This window comes from Cervus canadensis, chromosome 5, assembly GCF_019320065.1.
Source record: "Cervus canadensis isolate Bull #8, Minnesota chromosome 5, ASM1932006v1, whole genome shotgun sequence".
Classification (NCBI taxonomy): Eukaryota; Metazoa; Chordata; class Mammalia; order Artiodactyla; family Cervidae; genus Cervus; species Cervus canadensis.
In genome coordinates, this window is record NC_057390.1 from 437,233 (window position 1) to 458,016 (window position 20,784).

The window sequence follows — 20,784 nt, forward strand, 5'->3', positions numbered from 1 at the left end:
TGACCTGGAGCAGGGCCCTGCAGCAGAGAGGCAGGAAAGAGACGTGAGATGCATCGTGGGAGCACAACTGGCGGTCAGCCTAAACAGTGAGAAGCAGGAAGGATGGGCAGATGGTGACACGCTTTACTAGGATGGGGAGCTCTGTGGCAGAGGACGGGGAAATTAAGAGTTTCATTTTAACACACTTGCATATCCAGTAAGTGGACATGCCAGGAAAGGAGCATGAAGCTCAGGAGGGTAGTCTGAGCCAGAGATACAAAGTCCAAAGTCATCATCACAAGGACGGTCGTGAAGCCAGGATCCAGAGGAGATCTCCCAGGCAGGAGTGCCTCGGAGGGAACAGAATTCGGTCCAGCACTGAGCCCTGTGGCACCCAGCATGTTCAGAACTCCTGTCGTGGGCAGAGGAAGAGAACTGAGGCAGGAAGCCAGGAAGACAGGTTTCAGAAGGCCGCCTTTGGCATGCAGCGTCCTCACAGAATACTCCTTGAGTACACGCAGACTGGGAGGGCTAGGGGGTGGTAACCTCACCAGACATTGCTGGGAGACGCAAGAAGAGGAACCAAAGAGGAGCCCATGGGATTTTGCAGCACAGAACCATCCATGGCGCTGACCCTCGGAACACTGTGGGAGCAGGGCTGGGACCGAGGCCAGGTCACGCCCACTTAGACGGAAAGCAGATGACTGCTGACCTTCACGGCAGTCACAGCCCCACAGTGACTCAATCCTCCCACGACTGCCTCCATGACCAAGGCATTTTCCTCACTGCCACCTCACTGAGGTCTTCACATCAGTGGTTCCTGAAAGGCAAGACCTGCCAGGCCAGCTGGACCACAGCTGCCACGGGAGATGTGAGCAGGGCTTCCTGGCCGCCCTGGCTCGAAGATTCTGGCCACTTGTACTGTGACCTCTGACCCCCCAGACTTCCACCTGCCTCCCCATCCATCTGGTCGCCACCCTGGGCTGCCCCACCTGCGTTTTCATCCTCCTCGAGTGCCCGCCGCTGTATACTGCGGCACGCCCCCAACCTCTGCTCCCTTCCGCTGTCAGAAAGCAAATAATAAACAAATGCCACAGCTGAGACTCACCAGGAACAGTCAGAACAGAGGGGGAGCTTTCTGGAAGTTCATTAACGCGGCTGCTGTTTTGAACCCAATAAATGTTGACGGGCTCGGGGGGACCCACGGCCTGACAGGTGAGGTTGAAGGCTGTGTCTCTGGTGACATTCATGCTCTCGGGCTGCCTCGTGAAGTGAGGAAGTCCTGCAGAGGAAGTGGTAAGTGGGAGAAGGTTTAGATTCTCAAGCCAAGACGCAGCGCCCAGGTGAATGGAAACCGCACCAGACTCACAATAGTTCTGTCTGCCCACCAGCCTGCAATGCAGGAGATGTGGGTTTGCTCCCTGGGTCAGGAAGATCCCTGGAGAAGGACATGGCAGCCCACTCTAGTGCTCTTGCCTGGAAAATCCCATGGACAGAGGTGCCTGGTAGGCTACAGTCCATGGGGTCGCAAGGAGTCAGACACGACTGAGCGACTAAACTTTTACTTTCTGTCCACCACTCAGGTCTGAAATGGTCAGCTTTCACCTCGATGAAGTTGAGTAAGAAACCACACAGAAGCTAATTCCTACCAGTCTAGCTCTAGCTGGCTTTCTAGGACACTTTCCCAAAGGAGCAACGGTGATTCAGAGCTGGTTTTTCCAGAAGGGAGGCCTGGCAGTTGCGAAATTAGGTGTTGCTTAAGCTCCTGGGAAAGGCTGGCAGGATTCCTTCAATAAACATGGAGTGAAAACAAAGCCACGTGACAGGTCTGCCCCTCCCCCCCCCCTTTTTAAATACTTGATTGACGGCTTCCCAGGTGGTGCAGCAGTAAAGTCAGCCTGCCAATGCAGGAGGCACAGGGGACGCGGGTTCGATCTCTGGGTTGGGAAGATCTCTTGGAGGAGGAAATGGCAACCCACTCCAGTATTCTTGCCTGGAGAATCCCATGGACAGAGGAGCCTGGTGAGCTACAGTCCACGGGGTTGCAAAGAGTTGGACACGATGGAGCAACTGAGCATGCATACTTGATTTATAATGCTGCATTAGTTTCAGGTGTATGGTGAAGTAATTCAATTATACATATGCAAAAATACATATTCTTTCAGATTCTTTTCCATTATAGGTTACTACAAGATATTGAATAGAGTTCCCTGTGCTATGCTTGTTTATTTTATACATGGTGCTGTGTATCCATTCATTGGAATCTTCTACTCCTTCCTCTTTGGTAACCACAAGTTTGTCTTCTTTTTCTGTGAGTCTGATTCTGCTTTATAAATAAGTTCATTTGTATCCTTTTTTTTTTCATTTCCATGTATAAGCAATATCATATATTTGTCTTTCTCTCTCTGACTTCACTTAGTATGATAATCTCTGGGTCCATCTATGTTTCTGCAAATGGCATTATTTCATTTTTTATGGCTGAGTAATATTCCACTATGGGCTTCCTGGTGGCTCAGTAGTCAAGAATCTGTCTGCCAATGCCAGAGATGCAGGTCGGGAAGATACCCTGGAGAAGGAAATGACAACCCACCCTAGTATTCTTGCCTGGGAAATCCCATGGACAGAGGAACCTGGGACAGTCCATGGAGTCCCAAAGAGTCAGACACAACTTAGCGACTGAGTACACACACTATTCCGTTATACGGCACATCTTCTTTATCTATTCAGCTGTTGATGGACATTTAGACTGCTTCCATGTCTTGGCAATTGTAAAGAGTGCTGCTGTGATACACTGGGGTGCGTGTATCCTTTCAAATTAAAGTTTGCATCTTTTCTGGATATTTGTCCAGGAGTAGGATTGGTGAATCACATGGTAACTGTAATTTTAGTTTTTTGAGGAACCTCCACACAGTTTTCCATAGTGGTTACCAATTGATATTCCCACCAAAAGCATAGGAGGGTTCCTTTTTCTCCACACCCTCTCCAGCATTTATCATTTGTTTGATCATGGTCATTCTGACTGGTGTGGCCTGTCCATTTTTGAGGACAACCTGTTGTGTGTGAGACTTTCATGTTGGTGATAATAAATTTTAAAATCTGTACACCTGTGTAAAACTGAACAGTTTTTCCAAGCCTAAACTCATGAAAACAGTGTAGACAGAGTTACATAGTTACAACCTCAAGATCTCCCACTTTGATTCCAGAACTGGGGTCACGGTGAAAGGACGTTAAGAACAGCTCAGAGACAGCCAGTTGGTACTTATGTGGGGCATGTGCCAAAATTTTAACAGATCAAGTGAACTGACCTCCAGTATTTAAATTGTGTTCTTTGGGGACTGGGAGCTCACAGATCCAGTCCCAGCAGGAATAACATGGGAGTGGTAAAATGGGATTCTTTTTTCCAAGCTTCAGTGTTTTACCAAGCTTCATCTGAACCTAACTCATTCCTACCCTGGGCAATTTTTTTTTCTGGGATTTTACAAGTAAAATGTCTTCTGAATAGTTTTCCCAGATTAGCAGCAAATGTAGGAACCCTCCCCTCCAGTGGATACTGACAGAATCCTGTGGCATGGCCGTCCAGTTTGGGACATGCACGCGTGCCTGCCAAGTCACTTCAGTCATGTCTGACTCTGTGTGACCCCATGGGCTGCTCTCTCAGGCAGTTCTCCAGGCAAGAACACTGGAGTGGGCGGCTATGTCCTTCTCCAGGGGATCTTCCCAACCCAGGGACTGAACCCACGTCTCTTAGGCCTCCTGCACTGGCAGGTGGGCTCTTTACTTCTAGCACCACCTGGGAAGCTGCCCAGGGAAGTCTGAGATGGGCCCAGAGCAAAGCTCCAAAAGAGACCCCCGTGAGGGACCTCCCTCTCTCAGGCCTCCTGCAGCATCAGTGTGTATCAAGTTCAGGTTTACAAAAGAATGGACAGTACAGTAGCCTTTCAGTGGGAGACAAGTCTCCTTGAACTTCGCTGAAAAGCGAATCACCTTCTCTAAAGCCTGTGATGAGAAGGGTGAGGAGAAAGCAGTAAAGCCATTCTCCTGATGACCCTGTAGATGGGGCTCCTTGGTGAGCAGGGATGCAGAGACCCTGGAGGACAAGTCCCTGGGACAGTGGGGAGTGGCCACCTGGGTTGATGATGAAGATGCTTCTTCCTCGAAGCCCCTCTTGGCAGGCCCTGCCATTGCTGAACCAGACAGGCAAGGCCCAAGATACAGGACCTGCCTGGCTCACCTGTGCGTCAGCTCATGTCCCCACGAGAGTTCAGCTTCCTCGAGGGCGGAGGCTGCCTTCCTCCTTGCCTGATGCCCCAGTTCTCCCCTACCAAGCCCATGGCATGGCATGGCATCAGAACTGCACTGAATCACGTGGCTGAGAAACCCTAAGGATTGAAAAAGGAATCCCAGGCAGAGTTGAAACTAGCTTATTCTCCCTGGTTTCACTGTCTGCATAAGCAAGATAGGAAAGCAGGGGTCCCCAGCCTCCAGGATCTAATGCCTGATGATCTGAGGTGTTGCTGATGTAATAGAAACAATGGGTACAATAAATGTCATGCACTTGAATGGTTTTGAAACCATAACCACCCCCCTCCCCCAGCCCTGCCATCCACCCCTCTGTCTGGGGAAAAATTATTTTCCATGAAACTGATCCCCAGTGCCAAAAAGGGTGGGGACCACTGCAGTCAGTTTCAGTTCAGTTCAGTTCAGTCGCTCAGTCGTGTCCGACTCTTTGCGGCCCCATGAATCACAGCACGACAGGCCTCCCTGTCCATCACCAACTCCTGGAATTTACTCAAACTCATGCCCATCGAGTCGGTGATGCCATCCAGTGATCTCATCCTCTGTCGTCCTCTTCTCCTCCTGCCCCCAATCCCTCCCAGCATCAGGGTCTTTTCCAATGAGTCAACTCTTCACATGAGGTGGCCAAAGTATTGGAGTGTCAGCTTCAGCATCAGTCCTTCCAATGAACACCCAGGACTGATCTCCTTTAGGATAGACTGGTTGGATCTCCTTGCAGTCCAAGGGACTCTCAAGAGTCTTCTCCAACACCACAGCTCAAAAGCATCAATTTTTTGGTGCTCAGCTTTCTTCACAGTCAAACTCTTACATCCATACATGACCACTGGGAAAACCATAGCCTTGACTAGATGGACCTTTGTTTGCAAAGTAATATCTCTGCTTTTTAATATGCTATCTAGGTTGGTCCTAACTTTCCTTCCAAGGAGTAAGCATCTTTTAATTTCATGGCTGCAGTCACCATCCGCAGTGATTTTGGAGCCCCAAAAATTAAAGTCTGACACTGTTTCCACTATCTCCCCATCTATTTCCCATGAAGTGATGGGACCAGATGCCATGATCTTAGTTTTCTGAATGTTAAGCTTTAAGCCAACTTTTTCACTCTCCTCTTTCACTTTCATCAAGAGGCTTTTTAGTTCTTCTTCACTTCTTGCCATAAGGGTGGTGTCATCTGCATATCTGAGGTTATTGATATTTCTCCTGGCAATCTTGATTTCAGCTTGTGCTTCTTCCAGCCCAGCGTTTCTCATGATGTACTCTGCATATAAGTTAAATAAGCAGGCTGACAATATACAGCCTTGACGTACTGCTTTTCCAATTTGGAACCAGTCTGTTGTTCCATGTCCAGTTCTAACTGTTGCTTCCTGACCTGCATACAGGTTTGTCAAGAGGCAGGTCAGGTGGTCTGGTATTCCCATCTCTTTCAGCATTTTCCACAGTTTATTGTGATCCACACAGTCAAAGGCTTTGGCATAGTCACCACTGCAGTAAAGGACACTAAATAATAAATATAGGACACTGGCACTTGACCAGGTGAGTGGCATCTGGTGCCAGCACTGAGAACAGTTTAATAAATTGCATTCTGCTTCCTAAAACAGACTTCAGGTTTTATTTTTGTTGTTGTTTTGATTTTGGCTGTGCTGGGTCTTAGTTGCCCCAGAGCATGTGGGACCTTAGTCCCCTGACCAGGCATCAAAACCACGTCCCCTGAATTGGAAGGTGGATTCTTTACCACTGGACCACCAGGGAAGTCCCAAGACTTTAGTTTTTTAAATTATAAATAACCTTAAGGCAAGGAGGTCCATAATCCCTTTTTGTCTCAGGCTTGGTGCCTAACAGAGCTAAATCTTTAAGAATTAAGTTCATTTCATAATAACCTATAATCTAAGAAAGAAGATGGCCTTTAAAATCTCAGTGCTTAAGGATCTGGAAGTTTTGCACACAAAGTATGCATAGAAATGGGATAAATTAGGAATTTGAGAGTAACATAAACACACTACTATATATAAAATAGCTAAACATCAAAGACCTCCTATATAGCACAGGGAACTATACTCAATGTTTTATAACAGCTTATATGGGAAAAGAATCTGAAAAAGAATATATAATATACATACACACACAGTTTCTTTGGTGGCTCAGCAGTAAAGCTGCCAATACAGAGACATGGGTTCAATCCCAGGGTTGGGAAGATCTTTTGGAAAAGGAAATGGCAACCCATTCCAGTATTCTTGCCTGGAAAATCCCATGGACAGAGAAGCCTGATGGGCTACAGTCCATGAGGTCACAAAAGAGTCAGATGCAACTTAGCGATTAAATATCAAACATACATACATAAATATATATATACATATATGTATTCTATATATATGTATATATATATGTATGTCTCTATCTATCTATATCTGAGTCACTTTGCTATACACCTGAAACTTACACAATACGGTATATCAACTTCTATTAAAAATTTTTTTAAAACCCAACAATAAACAAATGGGCATGCCAAGCTCTGGGGCATTATGCACAAGGCAATTAACACAGGCTCTAAAACAAACCACCAAGTGGCAACTGGACACCTTGGACTCACCTTGAACCTCGATGTAGATGGGGTCAGACACGATCTCTTCGCTGTTTATTTTCATCTTACAGACGTATGACCCGTTGTCTGAACGCTGCACACTGGTTATGCTTGAGAGAGAAACACAAAGATATTTCATTGATGACCTTTTGAGTTTCTACTACAGGAATCAACATTCTTCAACTTCTTTGTCTTTCACTGTGGTGATTAACCGTGTATGTCAACATGGCTAGGTCGTGGCACCTCGAGATTTGGTCAATCATTACTCTAGATGCAGATATTTTTCTGTGAAGGTATTTTTCAGATGTGATTCATATTCAAGTCAGTAGACTCAGAGTAAGGTGGATTATCCTCTATTGCTTGAGTGGGTCTCATTTAGTCACTTAAATGTCTTATGAGCATAGACTGAGGTCCTCTGAGGAACAAGGCATTCTGCCTCCAAACTGCCTTTGGAACGCAAGGCTGCAACGTCAGCTCTCCGCTGGGTCTCCCACTGACACTCCACAGATTTCAGATCGGGCAGCACCTACAGTTACCTGATGCTGGAACAGACCGAGGGCAAAAGGAGAAGAGGGCAGCAGAGGATGAGATGGTTGGATGGCATCACCAACTCAGTGGACGTGAGTTTGAGCACACTCCAGGAGACAGTGAAGGACAGAGAAGCCTGGAGTGCTGCAGTCCATGGGGTCGCAAAGAGTCAGGCATGACTGAGTGACTGCACACCAATATTACATTAGAGGCTTCCCTAGTGGCTCAGTGGTAAAGAATGAAGGAGACATGGGTTTGATCCCTGGGTTGAGAAGACCCCCCGGAGGAGGAAATGTTGACCCACTCCGGTATTCTTGCCTGGGAAATCCCATGGACAGAGCAGCCCCGTGGGCTACAGTCCATGGGGTCACAGAGTCAGACATGACTTCAACAACAATGATAACAACAGTGACATCAATCTTTAAAATAATTTTTTTTTGCTCTCTCTCTTTTCACACGTGTGTATCCTATTGGTTCTGTTTCTCCTAACAGCCCTGCCTAACGCCCGTGTGCTCACTTGTCTGGATTTCTGTGGTAGGCTCTACACCAGGGTTCTCTGTATCAGAGTACAACTCCTCAAGGCATTTTGCAAATTTGTGGGACTGTCCTGGATGGCCACGTAACTAGGGGCCAACATGGCTTTCAGGGGTCAGATGCAACTTTTCCACAACCCAAATGACCTTCAGAGACTGGAACAGAGCCCCATCGTATACGCACAAGGTAATTTGCCTGGTGTTAATATCCATTTCATTGCCCAGGACCATGCAAATGGTAGGCTAGCATCTCCTTGTCCTGTTCTGAGCGTGGCGGTGACTCAGTCATCGTCTGGAAAGAGGATGACTGACAGCAGCTCTGTCTGCAGGAGTGTGTGCATGGCGCAAGCTGCTGTGGACTTTATTACCTCTCCTGGTGTGGTCATGCCCAGGATTTACACCGTCACGTGCACACTGTTTAATTACCAGGCACCTTCCTTTTGTTTTCCTCATATTATAGTGTAAACATGGTACATTATTAAATATCTGACATAAACAGGAGGCCTTGGCTCAAAGAGGTTCAGAGTCCTGCCTGTCAATTTCTCAACATGTTTACAAACAGGAGATATAACACAGATGTGACATCTGCTCTTAGCTGGGGCAGCAGGGGATGAGAGAACACTCTGAAATACCCTCTGATGCTCCCTGAAAGAGGACACCTTTATTAGCCCCCCAGCACTGGTTTCCTCTCTGTGCATCAGACACAACCAAGAAGACTGTGATAGCGGAAAAAGGGAAAAAAAGAAAAACGTGGAGAGGTCCACGTGTCTTCCTAGCGGCTTGCTCCTCGATGCAACTTATTTGGGAAAGTGTTAGTCGCTCAGTCGTGTCTGACTCTTTACAATCCCATGGACTTTAGCCCACCAGGACCCTCTCTTTCCATGGAATTCTCCAGGCAAGAATACTGGAGTGCGTTGCCTTTCCCTTCTCCAGGGGAATCTTCCAAACCCAGGGATCGGACCCGAGTCTCCTGCAGGCAGATTCTTTACCATCTGAGCCACCAGGAAGGCCAAGCTTTAGGGAAGGGGCTTTATGTCAGAGTGCCTAGAGGTCACCAGAAGAACATGGAAAGAGACCTCACAGGACAAAGATCTCCAAATAAGGGGCTAGTGGACCCTCCCTGCGAATCTGCTGGGGTGTCATGGTTACCAGAAGGGGATGAAGCAAAGAGGAAGAGGAGCTGGTGTGCTGCTCACTGCGGGTAACAAGCAGGGGCTGCATAGTGCACGCAGCTTCTGGCAGATTCTGTGTGCTGATCAGTCGAGCCTTCTTTGTAGTTCTGAGGGAAACCAAGGTCATGGCTCCTGAAAAGAGCATCGTTTCCACTCATTTCACAAGTTCACTTTGAAAGAGGCATCCTTTTTTTGCAGGAAAACCCAGGGAGGAGCTGAACAGAGTGGACGATGAGATCCAAGAATCAGTGAGCCAGGAACCAGAGGGGAAGTGACAGCCAGAAAGAAAGGCAGGCCACAGCCGCCGTGAGGCTGCACCCAGGCCAGGGTACTCAGGCCCTGGGGAACCCAAGGAATCAGCAGACGCAGATAACCATGGAGTGGCACACGCAGGCTGCAGAAATCAGACTGCACAGAAAAGTCTAGGAGCATTTTCAACCAACCAGCAGGGAAAATTCAGACTGGGAAAGAGCAGGAGAACACAAAACTCAATGAATATTTGGTCACTTTCTGTTGTGTTTTTTTTTTTTTTTAAAAGAAAGAAATACAAAAAAGAATCAATAAAGCCTTGCCTGAAAACAAACACTTGGTCTTTACTCATTTGCTTTAGGCAGGGTTTAGCAGCATCTGGTGAGAAGGACCATTTGTGTCTGCATTAATTACCAAGTCCAGATTCATCTCACCTATAGCACAGGAACGCTTTTCCCAAATAATTCTACTTTTTGTTTCATAGACATCACATAAAGGCTCCCGGGATGAAGGCAGGGTGTGGCTGGGACTCAAAATGGGGAAGTGGTCCCCCACCTCCTCCTTCTCCCCGGGAGAAACAGCAGGAAAGGCTCCGCTCGCAGAATAGCAATCTAGACATTCCTACGACTGAGTAAGGAATTCCAGAAAGAACACAGAGAGTGGAGGGGGAGGATATGATTCAAGAAAATGCCCAGAACTGGAGATGTGGATCTTTCCAAACCTAACCATTAGGCAGGCAGCACAGCAAGAGAGAAAAGACCCACCAAGGGGCTTCACTAAGCCCTTTAGATGTGTCACACATCTAAGATAAAGTGGAGACTCCCAAAAGGTTTCAGAGAAAGGAAAAGCAGGTGATTTACTAGTGAATCAGAACAGCATCATGCTTCTCAAGAACAAATCTCAGAGCAAAAAGGAAATAGCTCAGTGACTTCAAGGTGACAGCAGGAAATTGTTTTCCTTTTAAATTCTGTATCTGGTCAAACTGTCTTTTGATCAGAGTAGGAAAAATATGGCATTTTCAGATATTCAAGAGCCCAGAAAGCAAGAAGGGGGCTGGGCTCCACGTAAAGTGAGGGAGTAAGCCAGGAAGAGGGGAAGCTGGGCTCTGGGAGACAGGAGCTAGAAATCAGGAGGAATGAGGCTCCCAACAATAAGAGCAAAAATGACTCAGCCAGACCCCAGGCCTGGAGGGCAATGTGTCTGGGCTGGAGAGAAAGGAACGGCTCCAAGTCTGGCACCTCCAAGGAAAAACTCCAGTCCTGAGAAATGTGTCATTTTGAGAGGAGATGCCTATTTTCCTTTCAAACATGGAGCAGAATGAGCAATCAAAAATAACAAAATTAAGTGAACTAACAGGCAGGCAAGGAAACTATTAAATTCAGGAAGATCAAAAAGCTTGACAAGAAGGCCAATGTAATTACAGTTTGACAACATGATTTGGCTGAAAATAGCATTTCCACAGCCACAGAAATTGTGAACCCTGGGTACTGATTTAACCACAGCCGTGAGTAATACTCTATTAGATTAACATACCATGCTGGGGCCTGGCACGGGCATGCACACACCACACACACACACACACACACACACACACACATGACTCTGAATATCTCTGGAAAGTTACCCAATCAGTGGGTCACCTCTGCTCCCCATCGGGAAAGCACTGGGGCTGGAGTGGGACAGACAGACTACTTTACCATGTGCAGGCACTTTTTAATAAAGGTTTAAGAATTCCAACAGATTCCAGTCAAACATCTGAATGGGGGAAGACCAAAGAAACCATAGACTCAGACCCAATGTCTAGACAGGAACCATCTGGAGAGGTGAGGAAGGGGGAGTTGAAAGGGGGCTGGCAGCTGCAAAGGCTCATCCCCAGCAGGATCCCCTCAGCTAACATAGCCCCAGAACATCCTACAAGGACACACATCTCTCTGGCCCCCAGAGTTGTTACAACTAGGCTGACCTGCTCACACATGGCTTGTGGTAGTGGTGGTAGTTTAGTTGATAAGCCATGTCTGACTTTTGTGATCCCATGGACTGTAGCCCGCCAGGCTCCTCTGTCCATGGGGTTTCCCAGGCAAGAATATTGGAGTGGGTTGCCATGCCCTCCTCCAGCAGATCTTCCCAGATGAGGATCGAGCCCAGGTCTCCTGAACTGGCAGGCAGATTCTTTACTAACTGAGTCACCTGTATGGGGAGTGCATACACATCTCTCCACCTGTATGTCTGTGCCTCTGTTCCTTCTCAGAAATGGAGGGTCTAACACCCACCTCTACACCATGTATGGCACCTACGGGAAATCTGGAACTCAATAAATATTTGGTCATTTAAAAAAAGAAAGGAAATACAAAAAGGGACCAATATTAGTTGACTCCTCTTGAATACCTAGACTGGTCAAATTCATAGAGAAAAAATGTGGAACAGAGGTTGCCAAGGGCCGGAGGGGATGGGGAGTGAGGAGTTAGTGTTCATGGGTATGGAGTTTCACTTTGAGATGATGTAAGAATTCTGGAGATGGATGGCGGTGATAGTTGCATAAAAATGTGAATGTACTCAAGGTCACTGACTTGGATATTCAAAAAGGGTTAAAATGGTGTTTTATTTTATGTGTGCATGTGAGCTCAGTAGCTAAGTGATACCTGACTCTTTGTGACCCCAGGGACTGCAGCCCGCCAGGTTCATCTGTCCATGGGATTTCCCAGGCAAGAATAAACTGGAGTGGGTTGCCATTTCCTTCTCTAGGGGATTGTCCCAATCCAGGGATCGAATCCACATTAGAGGTGGATCTTTTTTAACCACTGAACCACCCAGGAAGCCTATGTTATGTGTATGTTACAACAATAAAAAACAAACAAACATTAAAAATGAAAGAAAAAAAAGCTAAAAAAAAATACAAAGACCCACTGATAAGCATCCTATTTAACCAGCCATCATTCAGATGGTGCTGACAGGATTCCATGGATAAACTGAGTTCAGGAATCTGGTACAAAATCTGACCTGAAAAGAAGTCTGAATTGAATATAAAGCAAGTCTGAAAGTCTCAGCAATCTGTGGCTAAAAATAGCTTTTCCAGCTGATGGCTTGGCTGATCTCCCATGTACGATTCCATCTTTGGGGTCACCAAAAGCAGCAGGATAAAGAGCAACCAGTGATGGCATCAGGCAGACCCAGCTGGGGCAGGGTGGGGCAAGGATCTTGGCTCTCAGAGCCTGCAGGGGCCCACCAACACAAGTCTCTCAGGCACAAGGAGCACGCAGGAACCCAAACTACCCACTTAACACGTTTACCAGAAAAATGTACTAAGAAAGTAAAATCTGTCCAGCTTGAGTCACTGGGAAGGATGCCAGGATTTAAAGAGCACTGGGAACCCTCAGACTACACAGAAAACAAATATCAAACACTCCCTTTGCCATAAATCGCCCAATAACAAAGTCTGCAGGGCCTATCAATATACAAGAGCATCAGTTTTTGTTTTTGCTTGAGGGTGGGTCTCCTCAAGTCTTCTGCTCTGAAGGCTGGTGCCTTCCTGGAAAATTTTACCTGATGAGTGTTTCAACCTAAGCCAGAGAGCTATTTCCCACCTTATACCAGACTACAGAGGTAACTGTTGCTGTCTAGTCTGCAAGTTGTGTCTGATTCTTTGCAACCCCAAGGACTGTAGCCCACCAGGCTCCTTTGTCCATGGGGATTTCCCAGGCAAGAATACTGGAGTGGGTTGCCATTCCCTTCTCCAGGAAATATTTCTGATTCAGGGATCTAACCTGCATCTCCTGCACTGGCAGGCAGATTCTTGACCACTGCACCACCTTGGAAGCCCTTAGGAATAACTGTCCCAGGAATTACACTCTTCTTTAGAGACTTCATTGGGAAGTCTTGGCTACACAGGGTCCCCAGGCTAGACGAACAGATACCCTACGGTTTGAGCTGATATCAGGTGTAGATGGGGTAGGATACTGAGAGGAGTGTCAAGGCGGATGTCCAGCCTGGTGACAAGTCCCACAACGGAGGTCTAGCAACTGCTTTCCAGTGATGCACCATCCAGGATTAGGCATGGGGTGGGGGGCATGGGGCCAGGAGTAAGGAGGGGTGTTGGTGGAGATTTTCTGTATTAACCACCAAGCTATTGATTACGGATACTCCAACCAGACACTGAGTGTTCCCTACACCTATTAATGCAAGATGACTCTTGACTCTATCAATACTAATAGAAATCTGATCCCTGCTTATATGTAGTCATCTATCATTTGCACATTTGCTTAAATAAATGTGGTCCATGCAGGTACTGTTGGTGGCATCTCCAACAAAATTACAAGCTAATGAATTCCTGGTAAAATGGCATACACTGAAAGCTTAGAACTAGTTTTTAACTCTTCACTTTGCTGGGAACCAGAGTGAATTTCCTTGGGGCCCATGAGATGTGAGAAAAGAGGATATGAGGAGAGGTGTGCAAATCAGGCTCCCTAGTTAAGCTTACTCCCAGCTTACTACCTAGTTACCCTGGGCAAGTCATCCTAATTTATAAGGACCTCAGGGTCCTCATCTAAAAGACATCAAATTAGGCTCTCCAACATCCTTCTATCTTGCAAAGAAATTATACAAATATTTATCATCTTGGATCAAGCTACTTCAATTTACTTCACTGAATTACCCACAGCTACCTGAACACTAATAAAGTGAATATCTCAGTGGTGGACTTGATGCTGCTCCAAATATTACTCGGTCCAGCTGAGTGTCCATCCTTTGTAAGAATTCTGATCACTAAATTTGCTCAGTTGGGAGGTCACATAAGATTTGCTTCCCTTCCGAATGACTTTATGAGAGTTCAACCAAATATGTGCAAAAGTATACATTTTTCTCTAAAGTTCTCAAAATTTCACCTAGTCACCTTCCAATCTCTAAAGACCTAAGTTCAAAATAAGACACTGCCTACTCTAGGTGTAAAAATTCTCCAAGTCTCTTGAATATGTCACGGCCCTTCAGAGCACACCCAGAGCTTTCAGTCTGGTGGTCCAATTCCATCTCTTTGGCAAGAAGACCGAGAAAGACACAGAGGCTCATTTACGGTCTCATAAGAGCCAGCGGCAAGACCCCAACTTGGAACTCCCAGCCAGAGCAGGGCTGCGCTTTCCTTGTAAATGACACTCGGTGGGACCAAGACTTTGTTTTTATAAGCCTTTACACCTTATTCCTTATGAAATGGTGATTTTAGTTCTCCCATCAGAAGCTGTGTCTGTATAATGGAAAAACATCTGTGTTCTGTAGATGATGGAGAAAAAAATACAGTCAAGTCTCTGGCGTGGTCTCAGTCACTAGCTGAGAGTGGCAGCCCGGGAGACGGAGCCAGAGTTTACGTCGACCAATGAGAGACGTGCAAGTTGTTTTCTATGCCTTGATGATGACCAAGATAACTTGGAAAATGCAGAAAAAAAAGGAGGGGGAATCTTATGGACGTGTTGACACAGTGAACTCCAGCTGGAGTCACCAGGTCCGTGGTAACTCAGAGGTGGTTTCCCTGAGAAGGAAACATACAGTGACTCACCCAAAGATGTGACATAGCCTGGAAGTGGCCCAAACATCGGGTCAGAGAAAGTAAAAACAACAGATCACAGAGGCTCCGCTCGGCGTGGCGCAGTCCCAGAGAAAAGGCTCTTGCGTCATGGCTGCTGGGCTCCGACCTCACCTTGAGCTTTCAGTGAGTACAGTCCACGTGTGCCTGCTAAGTTGCTTCAGTTGTGTCTGATTCTTTGTGACCCCACGGACTATAGCCCGCTAGACTTCTCCGACCGTGGGACTCTCCAGGCAAAAATATCTGGAGAGGGTTGCCATGCCCTCCTCCAGGGTATCTTCCCAGCCCAGGGATCACACCTGCATCTCTTACATCTCCTGCACTGGCGGGTGAGTTCTTCACCACCAGCGCCGCCAGGTAAGCCTGACCACCGTCCACCTAATTCTACATCTGCATGTGCTAGGAGGTCCTGATGTAAACACAAACGCCCTCCTGGCTAAGAGGAAACAGGAGAGGATGGAGAGGGAGGGAGTTCCCTGGAGGTCCAGTGGTTTAACTCCATGCTTCTACTGCAGAACTGCAGGCAACATGGGTTCGACCCCTGGTTGGGGAACTAACATCCCACATGTCACATGACATAGCCAAAAAAGAGAGAGAGAGAATGAAAAGGGACGGTGAGAAGAGGAGCAACTGTTTCACTGTCTCCAGGATCTGGCATATAAGGACTCAGTCCTTGGGATGAAGGGTTATTGGGTTACGGCCTGGCCTGGCCGGGCCAATACCAAGTGGAACGTTGAGATGGAGAGCCAAGTGGCTGAAGGTCTGTCTCAGCTTCCCAGACTCAGACTCTCAGCCTCCTTCCCACCCCTGCACGAGGTCGACATCAGCATCAGTATCTGTGGCCACAGGGGCTGCTGGGAGAGGAGGGGGAAGAAGAGACGGGCAAAGGAAAGGGATGCACTGTCTGACAAGCGCCACGCCCACCCAGCGATTCTGATGCCTCCTCACACCAGGCAAGGACACGGCTCTCAGCCACTGGGAGAGCTCTGGAGTCCGGCAGGACTTGGGGGGACTTGCAGGCCAGCTGGGAAGAGCATCCGATCACCAAGAATTCCACTGGGGCCAAAATCCAATGAAAAGAGATCAACAACACAACCGGCTATTAATCTATACTCTGAATGGACTGGTGGGGCTGCGAACACAGAAAGCAAAAGGCTGTTTTGATTACTGACAAGCCTTTTGCTTTTGAATCAGCAAAAGCATAACATTTTCAAAGAAAGGGAGAGAGAACACTTACCTGAAGGAAGCGATGACTGCTGTAACTTCATTATCCGGATAAAACTGAGTAATTGCATGATGGGCCCCCAGCAATTCCTTCCCATCTTTCCACCAAGAAATAGTTGCACTGTCCTGGTAGATGTTAGGTATGTTGATGGAGCAATTAAACTTGACATCTTTGTGTTCAGAAAGTATTATATGGCCAACCGTGTGATTAAATGCAAGAGGCGGTAGGAACTTGGACCTGGCCGAGGTCACCCTGGGAAAGGCTACATTTCCAGGGTCTGGGGTTCCAGGCTGGATGGGTGGAGACACAGCAGTGGGCTGGTAGCCACCAATGTGAGGAAAGAAAAACGGCGTGTGGTCAGCCTGTAAGCTTCCTGGGAGAGAGCCAGAGAACAGCGGGTTGGGGCTGGTTCCTTCCTTCATCTCAGCAATAGCTGCAAACAGAATATCAGATTTTTAGCCTTTTCTTTTTTTAGGTATAATCCTTTCATTTTAGTCAACATATAAAAAACACATATGTGACAAACTTGGATCAAACTGAACATAAAAAAACTTCCTTTTTTCTTGAAAATATACAGTGGATATTCTCCCCTGTCAACATGTTTCCTAACATATACCTAATCTAATTGCTAATTCCACCATGTTAACCTTATTTATTCATTTTTAATTGGAGGATAATTGCTTTACAATACGGCGTTGGTTTCTGTCGTACATCAACATGAATCAGCCATGAGCATACACACATCCTCTCTCTTGAGCCTCCCTCCCACCCCCACTCCATCCACCCCTTCAGGTTGTCTCAGAACACCGAGTTTGACCTCCCTGCTGCACACAGCCAATTCCTACCAGCTCTCTATTTTACATACGGTAATGTATGTGTTTCCATGCTACTCTCTCTATTCATCCCACACTCTTTTTTATTTAACTTTTTCACTTTTTGGCTGAGCCACACAGCATGTGGGATCTTTGTTCCCCAGTTAGGGATTGAACCTGCGCCCTCTGCATTGAAAGGGGAGGGTCTTAACCACTGGACCGCCAGGGAAGTCCTGGATTTTTAGCCTTTTAAATAATGGAGTTTCCCAAGTAGGTTCCCAATTTTCTAGGCCAGCATGAGAGAGAACTGGACATCCTCAATATCCTCAGAAATCATGATCAGAATTTATTTAATGCACATGAATAGTGTGAATATTTTCTTTCACAGTTTTATTCATTTGTAGACTTCCTCCTATAGAAAACTTAAGAAGTATAATCTTCACCATCAGAATTTTTAAAATTTGAGATATAACTGACATATATATATATATATATATATATATAATGTATTAGTTCCAGGTGTGTGGCAGAATGATTCCATATTTGTATAGTTTGCAAAATGACTGCCAGGATAAGTCTAGTCAATATCCATTTTCACAAATGGAAATTTTTTTTCTTGTGACGAGAACTTTTAAGATCCACCATTAATAACTTTCAAATAGCCATGTGTGGGACTTTAGTTCCCTGATCAGGGATTGAACTTGGGACCTCGGTAATGACAGCACAGAGTCCTAACCGCTGGGACGCCAGGGAATTTGCTACGGTACAGTATTACTAACTACAGTCAGCATGCTCGACATTACACCCCCAGGACTTAATGATTTTATAACTGGAAGTTTGTACCTTTGACCACCTTCACCCATTTTTGGGATGGCGACTCATTCCAAATCCCTCATACTTAACCCACCAGCATGGCGGGCAGGCGATGGTGCCTGAGAGCACCTCCCTTCTGTCCCATCAGCCACGAGACTTTATGCAGCAAGTTCGGCCAACAGTCCGGGAAAGGCTGCTGCTGGTCACAGAGGGGCAAGTTTATAATTCTGTGCCTCAGCACGACCCATTTCTAGGGATGGGGGAGAAGGTCAACGTGTGCGGATGTCTCCAGCTATACAGTGACATGGAGCTTCCAGCAAAATGCCTGCCTGCTGGAATAGACCTGGAAATATGCTGATTTCATCTGACCCACAGGAATTTCTAAAATAGAGGCTCACACCTTTTATATTTTTAGTGTTAATGGCAGTTTTGGAATATACATTCTGTACTATTAATAGTTGTTATCTATTCAAACACATCAGGACTTCCCTGATGGTCCAGTGGTTAAGACTCAGCTCTTTTAAATGCAGGGGACATGGGTTCAATCCCTGGTTGGGAAACTAAGATCCTACATGCTGTGTGGCATGGCCAGAAGTAAAAGGCACATTCCGTGAGGGGAAAGAGCATTTTAAAAAAATTTTAGAAACAAAAAAGCACATTGACCAGAGGTGGCGAGACAGGCAGGGAGGAGAGTCACAGGCTGGCAGGTTGTGGGCGAGTGATGGGGGTACACAGGGGCGCCTAGTCTTGCAGAAGGGCTGTGCTTCCTGCCACTCTCAGGATACCACACCTCCTAGGCTCCCTGAGAGAGAGAGAGAGAGAGAGAGAGAGAGAGAGAGAGAGAGAGAGTGTGTGTGTGTGTGTGTGTGTGTGTGTGTGTGTGTGTGTGTGTGTGTGTGTGTGTGTGTGTGTGTGTGTGTGTGTGTGTGTGTGTGTGTGTGTGTGCGCGCGCACGTGCAAAGACGGCAGATTAAGCAAATGACAACAAAAGACGCTCAGATAAACCTGAACTTCAGATAAACAACAAGTAACTTTTAATGTAAGTATTCAGTTAAGTACTTATTTGGTGGATAGAAGTACAAGCAGATTTGGGGGTAGGAGGAATCTGAGAATTTATGCCCCTGGCTTCCTCCCTGCAGGACACTTCGGACCACACTAATCCCTCAATGGAGGGCTGGACTTCCTGCCTCAGTGGACTTCCCGACAGAAGTCCTCTCCACCCAGTTCTCTCTCCCACCAGGGAGACTCATGGTTGCTATACTTGAGAACTGGTTCCTGGGTGAATTCCAGGTTGAAGGACAAGAGGCTTCACTCTAAAAACAGGGAAAGCGTGTTGCTTGTTCTTGAGGCTGAGGTCTCGGGGGTTCTTGGAGTGCAGGTGTCCTTTGCAGCCTCTGGGAGAGGGCTTTGTGGGTCAGCTGCTAGCTGGCCTGGAGCCCAGTCATCCAGACAGATGAGTGTGCTATGATGGGAGCGGTCACTTATTCCAAGGAGTCGCGATCAGAGTGACTCTCCCGAGAGGGGTCCCTGCCCCTCCTGTCACCCTCACGCCAGGCAAATTTTATGCACAGGGATGGTAGGAAGAGGTGAAGTCCATCTTCTCTGATGTTGGGGTCCCTTTTGCAGTTATGGATGCTCTGGCTATTTATCTGGTCTGCCTGCAGACCCTCCTCAAGAACACTCTTTTTCTATAGGCTTCAAAACACTTATAATTCACTTGTGCCTCTTAGAGGCCAACTTACCTGTAGCACTTCCTATTTGTTGAGCTTGGGAGTTAGGGGTTTTGTCCAAATAACTTTTCTTTCTTTTTTTTTTTGGCCATACCATATGGCGTGCAGGATCTTACTTCCCCAATCAAGGATTGGTGCTCCATGCAGCAGAAGCCTGGAGTCTTAATCACTGGACCACCAGGGAAGCCTCCAACTTTTTTGTTGTATGTTAAATATAGGGCAAAAAAAGTAGACTGGGAGAAGCAGATAATACTTCTTTTGGTTTGTTTCATTTCCTTAAAAACATTGAATATTTCTAATTATAAAGGTAGCACAAGTCTGCTGAAAAAAATTCAAGTATTTATGGGAGTACAGAAAGTATAAGACGGAAACCTATTTTATAATCCCAACCCTGCCAGATAACCTCTGACTACAATTTAGTGTAAAAGCTTCAGTTTTCTATGAGCTGAGCAGCTCACCTAACGAACTAATGGCAAAGCCACCCAGTCAGATGACATCACTGAAATTGGGGCACAGCCAAAACCTGTAATCACTATGGATGGTTTAAAAAGATAACTGATCTCCAGAATTTAATTTGCCAGAAGCTGGTACAGTATGATTTAACTGCTAGCATTATTTATACAGCACTTACAGGTCTAAGATTATCTGTGACTGTCAAATGGGATACAGAAAGGCAAATGTCCCAGGAGAGGGGGAGCAGAGAGTCCCAGGCGTTAAACGGGGAATGGGACACAGCCAACTGTTGGGGGGAGGCCTTCCCCAGCCCCCCACCCGACTCTGTCTAGCTAACCTCCCACGTCAGGGGCTCGGAACCGCCACCTTTGTAGTATCTGCTGTAATAACTTCTCAATTCTTTCTCTGCTGCTGGACTGACTGAAAGCCCCACACTATAGTTGGTTCCTAGAAGGTACTCAAAATATTACAGGTTTGTTGAATGAATAAGTAAAGGAATGAATTAAAGGAGGAGTAGGTGAAGATGGACAGGGTTTCCAGGGGCCAAGGTGGTGGAAAACTAGAGGGAAAGGAAGAGGCCTAAGAGTTTGGGAATACCAATTTAGCTTCATGGTGGTACTTCTGTGCTAGGAGAAAAAGAGAGATGAAGTGAAATTAGAGAACGTCCCTCGTGGCCCAGTGGTTAAGACTCTTCACTCCCAATGCAGGGGGCCTGGATTCAATTCCTGGTCAGGGAACTAGATCCCACATGCCACAACTAAGACCCAGAGCAGCCAACTAAATAAAAATTAAAAAAAAAAAAAATGGAATTAGGCTGAACGTGGAAGGCCCTGAATCCCAGCGGAGACAAGAG

General features: G+C 46.6%; 1 protein-coding gene across 1 annotated transcript in view; it reads right to left on the reverse strand.

Annotated features, from left to right (window-relative positions):
* MERTK (MER proto-oncogene, tyrosine kinase) overlaps positions 1-20,784 on the reverse strand; it is a 113,692-nt gene that overhangs the window by 65,978 nt on the left and 26,930 nt on the right. The window contains exons 2-4 of the mRNA XM_043467712.1: positions 16,136-16,556; positions 6,860-6,960; positions 1,088-1,261 (exon numbers count right to left, since the gene is read on the reverse strand). Coding sequence (XP_043323647.1) covers positions 1,088-1,261; positions 6,860-6,960; positions 16,136-16,556 — 696 coding nt within the window. The remainder of the gene's footprint in view (positions 1-1,087; positions 1,262-6,859; positions 6,961-16,135; positions 16,557-20,784) is intronic.